We start from the raw sequence: 8,907 nt of genomic DNA, 5'->3' as shown, positions 1-8,907 counted from the left end.
TAACGATAAAATAGCTACATCAATGTTAACTTGTGTTGCCGGCAATATAACAGTATTGTGCTGCATATTACTATGGCAACATGACAGCAATAGTATGAACTTTGATGATAACGATTTTAAAGTTACCAATAAATATAGACTCGTTGCAATTTTGATAGCAACACATACAATACTTAACAACACATACTTAGCAAGCAACATGCCAGCATCAAGACAGACACGTTGCTATCTTGAGAAATGTAAAAATTTATATTTACTAGATTTTGTTCTTCTCTTTAAGATATACTGTAATAGTTTTTTAAATCAATAGCCATATTTTCTTGAAGTTACCGAATGTACGAGACTGAAAATGTATACATGCGCTAACTAACGATGTTGACAATGACAACGAAAATCTTAAATATCTTATTGTGTGACTGCATGTGTAATTGAAGATATTACGTTTCTCACGTGTTTTTTTATGTATAGTAGTAAGTACTGGAGAGGAAGTGTTTATCCGAGCCAAAGAAAATGTCCTGGTTAAGGTAATATTACGCTTGAAATTGTATGAAGAAATATCCCGATTGTGAACACTTGACATGCAACTTTTGATATTGTAAACCAGTACTGAGAATACGTAATAGATATTAACCGTAGATTAACTGTATTTGTAAAATAGTAAACAGCGTGCTCATAAAAATATCAAAATATATATAAGTATATATCTATGTTACAAATGTTTGAATAAAACAATCTAAAATGAAACTTATTTGTTGAGATATTATTTTTCATAATATATATTTTTCTTATAATTCTTAAGTTAATAATTAAAGATGTATCAGCTGTTTAGTCTCTGCAAAAAGTTTAAAATTAAGTATTTATTAATATTTATATTTTTGATATTTATACTATTCATATAAAAATAAATATAAATACGTAACAATTGTATGAATATTACACCTTGTAATTTATTTAACAAAATATTTTTATTGTTTATTTCTTGCATTTTTATTTTTATTATTATAATGTTATAACTTCAAAAATGATGACAAATTTCAATTTTATACAATAAAAAATAATAGCTGACTGACGTATCCTTAAACCACACGAGAATGGTTCCAAAGAAAGCCTGCTAAATTCTCTTTTTTTCTTTTGCATAAAAGTAACGTTACAGGAACAACTCGGCAACTGATTTTACGGCGATTGTTTTTGATAATCCTTCCTGTCTATAATTGGCTCTACGTCAAATCGATGGCATAGAGTCAATTTGTGATTTCAACGGACACGTGCGCGCTTTTTCCATCCTTTCGAGGGACAGCCAACATATTGTTTGCGAGCAAGAGAGCAGTTTGAGGGGTGCGCTCCATCCCTGAATCAATTAAATAGATATTAGCCGTGTCACTTGACGCGGCTAAGAGAGCGAGAGACCGACCCTTACAACGAGCGCGTATAAACATCGCGCGTTTCCGCGTGTCAAATCGGATCTCGTGTTTATGCTCCCCCAGGGTGACTTCGACGAGGGGTGGGGAGGTGGTTGCATAAAGTTATTAGTTATTCCCCGACGCATCCCCTCGCTTTGCGACATTTCCGCATCCCAGAAACGCTCTAATTACGTCGCGTGAGTGGCGTATGATTTATTCCTCCGCTACGTTTTTTCATCCCCGAAACTCCCTATATTCTCGCCTCCCAATAGCACGACAAATCGTTTTCCGATTTTCGTTTAGAGATAGATTTATCGCTTAAATAGTCGAAATTTATCTTTATGCAAAATTATTTTGTTTGTGCATTAAAAATAATATATATTAGGAATATATATATTAGAAGTATTTTAAGAAATCTATATATTTCAAAATATTTGGTAAATGTCAATTAGAAACCTAATAGCATTCATTGATTCTCCAAAACTTTTGGAATGGATTTCTATAGAATAAAATTTCTCCGCCCTCTTAAAGATTGAAAAGTCATTCTTTTTTCAAGCCTAGTTTAATTTACATTGTAACATTTATAATAAAATTCTACTCCAAAGAATTTAAAAAATATACTTATAGAGTTTAATATCGTTTTAATCAATTTCTTCTAAAAATCAAAGAAAATTAATCTATAATATTTTTTACAAATATATATGTATCTCTTCATTTCTATATTTTAAAATTATTTATATTTATATAGTTGTATCTTTTTTAAAAATTCTAAGAATATTTACTGAACACATTTGACAACAGGACCGATACTTTGTAATTATAGGTGTATTCTTCCTTAGATCGCGACAAAATCGTATACCAATTAATTACAAGTTTGAAGCGCGAAAAAATGTCATGCGTGAACGTAATATCATTCGAAATATTTGATAAACGGTATGCGTTAGAATTGTAGGCGCAAGTAGAGAACGACGTGGATGTTTAATACAACCCTCTGCCGTAATACGAACTATATACATAACTGCAAGCTGACGCCCCGGATCGATGTTCTGAGCGTCGGCGCCGGTAAGCTCCAGCTCTTTCTGCCGTCATTTTCTAGAGCAACCGACATGATACGTTATGAAATCAAACGTAAAATTAAATTTTACTTGCATATTCTGCGAAAGAGAAATAGGTCAACCTTGGAAAGAATCGGCAAGAATTCATATTGAGAGAAATTAACCCTTGAAAATTTTTTATTCTCAAAACTTATAGATTAAAACTCGACATTAAACACCCTATTATTAAAATCTGTACATTATTTTTTTTTAATTAAAATTGATAAATTCTTATTATTTAATGTTCCCACATTTTTATTATAATTTTCACAAAGAATGTCTTAAATATTTATTACAAAATCGTTTTGGAATTGAGGTTTTGACAGAGAGTTATTGCTTTCCAGTTCAAATTATGTTATATATCGCCTTAAAATTTCGATATTATTATATCGTTTATGTTAAATATCATTATTGTTCGCTTTTTTAAGTTCATTTTGCAAAAAAATAAATTACTAATTTCTTAGTCACACAACTTATCTTTATCTTATTAATTTCAATCATTATGTTTATGATAGATCATAAATATTTATTATATCTGATATATTTAATTATACCTGATGTAAATATAAAAAATGTATTAAAATTAACATAATTGCAATGTATCTTATTTGAGAAGCAATTCTGCGTACTAAATTTTTCTGAAATTCCATATGGATCCGTAGCACCCTGCATTACACAGTGCATTACTAAAATGGGGCGATTCCAGCCGAATTCACTGGAATAAACGGAGCGAGCCACGTAAATGCCATCCTCCGGATTTCGCACGTGTTCATCTGATCCGATTTTGATGCGCCGCTAACAATGCACCGACCCTGTTGTATCGTCGCCCGCAACAGGGTCACGCCTCTGAGCGAAATTACAGGATTTCGTCACGGACCTTTCTAGACTTTCTTGACGCTTATTATGTGGATTCGTCGCGGAAATCCCTCGAGCAGTTGTCACGAGAGAGTGATCTAACGCGAGAAACCCCAGTGTAGAAAAAACAGATTTAATCAATCATTTAATATCTCTCGTAAAGCAAGAGATATGTTACTAATTAACATTTAACAGTAGATTTAAAAACATATATTTAAATAAATTTATATTAAATAAAAATATATATTAAATGTTAAACAAATTAATTTAATGTTACGTATATATTAAATCAATTTAAAAATAGTAATCTGCCTATTTTGTATATTTTACATTTAATTAGAATAATAATAATAGAAATAATGCGTAATATTTGGTGAGTTTTATTATTAAAATAAGTATTAAAAACTATCAAAAAAATGTGATAGAAATTTTCAGAAACTTTTAATTTTAAGAAACTTTTATAAATAATACATAATAATACACATGGGTATTATTATTTGTTAAAGTGTATCTATTATTCGTTAAAGTTGGAAGTTCAAAGTTCCTAAAAATTTCAATCCCATTTTTTTCTGATAATTTAATAATTTAATATACACATATTGGAGCTATAAGTACATACAACTTCAAAGCAGCAGTTAAAAATGAAATAAAATGTTCACAACTTATACAAAATAGCGCCAAGCATACCTTTTGCAAAGAGCATTGTAATAAAAACGTTTTTAGAAAAATTTATTATATACATTTGTTATTTTATATATTATACATATTATTTAAAGAATTCTTTCATATGTATTTAATAAAATATACATTTTTAAATCTAATTTGTATTTCATTTATCATTAAATATCGATTAATGATCGGTGCATGACATATTAGAGAATATTAACTTTGATCGCGTTATAATTAATTGTTGATCTGTTACAAATATAATGGTTCAAATTAATATAATCGATATACGCGTAAATAAAATTTTCAACATAAATATTTCAAGTTTATTTATAAATTGCAAAAAGTTTACGTAAAGTACATATACATATAGATTATGAGCCAGAATTATTCGGAAATTCTTAATCGAAATCTTCAACAAGTTTGTATATTAGCTCGTAACTTAATATGACATTTTATCAATGCAATATCAATGTAAACTGTAAATTGAAATCAACCGCTCAAGAATTAAGATAAGGCAACTCCTTCATTTCTTTATATAATTCCTCTCTACAAATTCTCATGATATCTCAAATAACAATTTCTTTTATAAAAAGATAAGAAAGACAAAAAGTCCAGAAAAATATAGATATTGAATACAAATAATTGGTTTATTTATTACAAACTATAAATTTAATACGAAACCAATACAAATCTATAAGAGGCGGATAAGATGCGATAAAACTTTTTAAACGTTCTTTTTTCTTTTGCTCACCTATATGTTATTTAACTTATACTCGTGCATACAGTAAGCTTCTTTAAGTGATGTTTCAATACCGGTTTCGCCATTTACCGAGATGCTCATTAATCGATAATCCCGGCGATTACACACAAATTAAAAACAAAATATATAATTCTTATTGACCTTGTATTAAATTTATAGTCCACATAATGTGTCTTTATTTATCAGACTGGTAGCTCAATTTTCTCGTCGTTTGGTTTCCATCGCGTCCATCTTACAATCTTTCGGTCGATACACGAGATCAGCTCTTGTGGTACCGGTAGGCTGCGTCACGGTAAGCACCGCCCAACGGGGTTACGAGGGGTACGAGGGAGCCCCAATGTCGTGTCTGCGTCGCGGCGCACGCGTCTTGTAATGAACGCGCATTCGGGGATTGTAAAGGGGGCTATTATCCCCCGGGGTGTTCGCAAAATTTTCGGAAATACGTTATCCCAGCAGAAGGTTCTCAGAAGAACGGGACACTCAGCTCCGAAACGTCGCAGGACGTTATCAAATTGTCGTCGCGCGCGAAAAATCCCTCTTTTTTTTAAATTTTTTTTCATCCTCTGCGAGTGAGTGAATTAAACACACTGGTGGTATCCGCTCGTCATTGGATAGGAAGCGGGATATGAGCTACACCGAACCGCTGTGGGAGATTAATGGAAATCAAACACCAGTGAGTCCGAGGATGAGCTCTGCAAGACGCGATTCATTTACAGTTTTGTCTTCGATATTAGTGATAAAAAATGAAGGCGGAGAAGGCGATGACTATCGCGATAGCAGCACGTTTTAGCTGGCGATTTATCTTTAATTGAAGTTTAAATTAAAAAATGTTCCTAAGCATTTTTGTTACTGAGTTATCGTGGGTTAATTAAAAGGAGCATTTTGACTTTGATTGCTCATAATTCCACTAAAAATCATTATATCGCGATTAAAAAGTAAATTTTTAAAACTAAAACTTCGCTTTATTGAATAGTAACTGCTAATTCTTTTTTTTTAATACAAGATACATAAATTTGAGCTAAAAAGTACAACATTATTTTCCTTCCAACTCAAAATCTTATATAAAATATAAAAAATCATCATTTGCGCTAATTAGAGCCAGGTGATTCGTACATATCTTCAAAAATGAAATAAAAATGTTAAATTATAGCCACGATCTAGCAGAATATAATTAATTAAACCAATTGATTAATTCTCCGCCTATAATCTTTTTTGGCACGAACAAAATTTCATTCTCAAGTTTCACTTTCATTTTTGCGCAAATTTTAATTTTCCTTAAATAAAGGTTTTAACATTTAAGTTACCAAATTATTTGATAATGTAATAGAAATGTTGTAACAAAGATGAAAAATAATTATAACTTAATTCTAAACTTTTTTGGAAGTCTATAACAATAAAAAAGCTTTGGTTGGATAAAAAATATTCAGATTGCAGATAGAAGGTTGATGTTAATCAAAGTTTGGTCAAAGTAGCTCATGTAAGACCAGTGTGTACATTCATAATTTTTATGTATTTAAGGCAGTCTTAAGTACAGTCTTAAATCTGATATCTTAAAGAGCCGTGTTAATATCTTAAAACATTACTTGAGACAAATTTAAAATAAAAATACGGATTTATGAAATTAGTATATTTATTATTATAAAAAATATTTATTTAAAATCAATATAATTCTATTAAACACGGTTTACATATGCTTTCGAGATTCTCATGTAGTTGGCGCTATCCAAATCAACTGATTTTCTCAAACAAAATCTGTATTCGCGTAACAGGTAATCGCGGCGGAGATGTCGCAGTACGTTGGTGGTGAGATCGCCAGCTATCCAATGTGGGACAGTTCCGTTTTGTACCAGACACAGCCACCTGCTCATCCGCACGTGAACGAGCACGGATTGTACAGACAGCCCTGTGCGCTATTGCACCAGAGGTAATTCATTCCATGAAGAATTGTCCACAAAGTAAAGCCAAAAGGTAATGGGACATCTGAAAGATTTATTAATTCTAATACAAGTTTTGTTATCATTCTCCTGGTCTTCACGAACATCAGTGTACTTAACATCAAACGGTTCAACAAGTTTTCAAAGTTCATTCTGGAAAAGACTTGTCTGGCGAAGTCATTTCTGTTCTAAAAAAAATGATCACAAATTTGTGTAAGAATTAATTTCTCTTTTTTTACTTTCCAAAAGTCCCTTTACTTTTTAACTTTCCTCTGCATATTCAAGTAGAATAATATAATTCCTTATGTACTCTAAATTAATAAACGCACATAAGAAGTCTTTAATAGTTAATATCAATTATCATACTGCAACACATTATGTGGTAAAGTATATAAAATTTTGAAATGTGTGTCTAGTCGTTATACACCGAACGGCCGTTCGCCAAACTTGCCGTCGTCAACGACGAAAAAACCAAGACGTCGAGTAGCAACGGTATCTCAGAGGAGAGCCGCGAATATCAGAGAGAGACGCAGGATGTTCAATTTGAATGAAGCCTTCGACAAACTCCGCAGAAAAGTACGTATTTTTAATAATTAAATATTTAATAAATATTAAATTTAAACATTTCTCTCAGTTATTAAATATTATTAAATTAATATTAATTTTTATTGTACATCAAAATTAACTCTTTAAAGTAATTGTAACATACAATATTCACGAGACAGGCGAATAGTTTGTCTAAAATAAATAAAATAATACATTAAATTAAAATATATAAAATTGTATCTTTTTGAAAATTGTATCTATTATATAATATATTTGCTTCAAATAAAATAAGCTAATAACTTAAAAATTAATTAGAAAAATCCACAAAAATTATTAAAGTTTTATGACAGAATTATTTAAAAAAAATCATTTTTAAGGCAAATGATTCACCCTTCTTGGAACTTGGAAGTCAAAAGGTTAAGAAGTTATAATACAAAATATCCGATAAAGTTTTTCTCTCAATTATCTTCAGAGAAACCTCTCATTTTTAATTCTTTAACCTAATTATTTTTCATATTTAGGTACCAACGTTTGCCTATGAGAAAAGGCTCTCGAGAATTGAAACGCTGCGCTTGGCGATCACATACATCGCCTTCATGGGGGAGTTACTCGGTATCGAGCCAAGTAGTCCGAAAACGGAATACATACCACGAGAGTACTACTTGCCGAATTGAACTCTTCCCTTTTTCCACAATTAATGAGCGCTCATGCGTCGATCCGAGGCGATATCCTATATCGACGAAAAACTTCTAATCGATGAGAAACCAGTCTTCCATTATTAATTAGTATTATAGCATTAAGTCTCGAAGTGTAATTTAACGTCCATACATGACATTCATATGGTCTTCGATAATATAATATTAACCAATTCTTCTCTTGGTCCATTAATTTTTTCGATACTATATCACTTTTCGAGTTGTTCAGAAACCACTAGTACGAAAGAAATGTAAAAATAATAGCTACATATATATAAAATCCTATAAATTTTTGAACATCTCTCGAAATATTTGTCTAGTATCGAAAGGATTAAATTTTCTGTCAATCAAACTTTTTTCTTTATTACGCTGACAATAATCCTGCAACGCTTTATCGTCTCAATTACGTGATGAATCTCGTACAATTGAAGGGAGTGATTGCAATATTAAGGAATAAAATTAAACTTCCCTGTCTTTTATTCTTCGCAAATACACGCTGTACATTCATAAGATTGGCGTTGGATTGCAATGGAAAAAAGGAACGTTTTTTGACTTGGATTGGGTTAGCAATGTTGAAAAAGTTAATCGGCGAATGATCGGAATCTCGTACATATCGAAATTGTAAAATTAAGAAATTATACTTTTTGCGATATTAGTGGGAATATGTTCATCGGGACCCGAAATTGCCTTTGTCGTAATGCAACCCTGTCTTATATCATTGCAATTTCTGATTTCAATAATATATAGTTGCTGAATATATGTAAACTATATGTCGCTGTTGTGCGAATTGCGAAAATAATAACTAAGTGTCAAAATAAGTTAAAATAAAACTTTATGTAATACATTATATCCTGGTATTTTGAATTTACTTTCGCATGGATTTTGAAAATTATTTGAAATGTTTATCAGTTAAATCTCTTTACAATTTTAAAATCATACATTTTTATATGGAAA

General features: G+C 30.8%; 1 protein-coding gene across 1 annotated transcript; it reads left to right on the top strand.

Moving 5' to 3' along the window:
* Positions 1–5,332: 5,332 nt before the first annotated feature.
* LOC108777429 (48 related 3) lies at positions 5,333–7,974 on the top strand. Its single transcript, XM_018544317.1, has 4 exons — positions 5,333–5,451; positions 6,548–6,702; positions 7,129–7,288; positions 7,780–7,974. The coding sequence occupies exons 1-4, from the start codon at positions 5,404–5,406 to the stop codon at positions 7,930–7,932; spliced, it is 516 nt and encodes a 171-aa protein (XP_018399819.1). The 5' UTR covers positions 5,333–5,403; the 3' UTR covers positions 7,933–7,974.
* The last annotated feature ends 933 nt before the right edge of the window (positions 7,975–8,907 follow it).

This window comes from Cyphomyrmex costatus, unplaced genomic scaffold (genome assembly GCF_001594065.2).
Source record: "Cyphomyrmex costatus isolate MS0001 unplaced genomic scaffold, Ccosl1.0 scaffold43, whole genome shotgun sequence".
Classification (NCBI taxonomy): Eukaryota; Metazoa; Arthropoda; class Insecta; order Hymenoptera; family Formicidae; genus Cyphomyrmex; species Cyphomyrmex costatus.
Note: the sequence above shows the minus strand (reverse complement) of the source record. Positions and strands in the feature narration are given on the sequence as shown.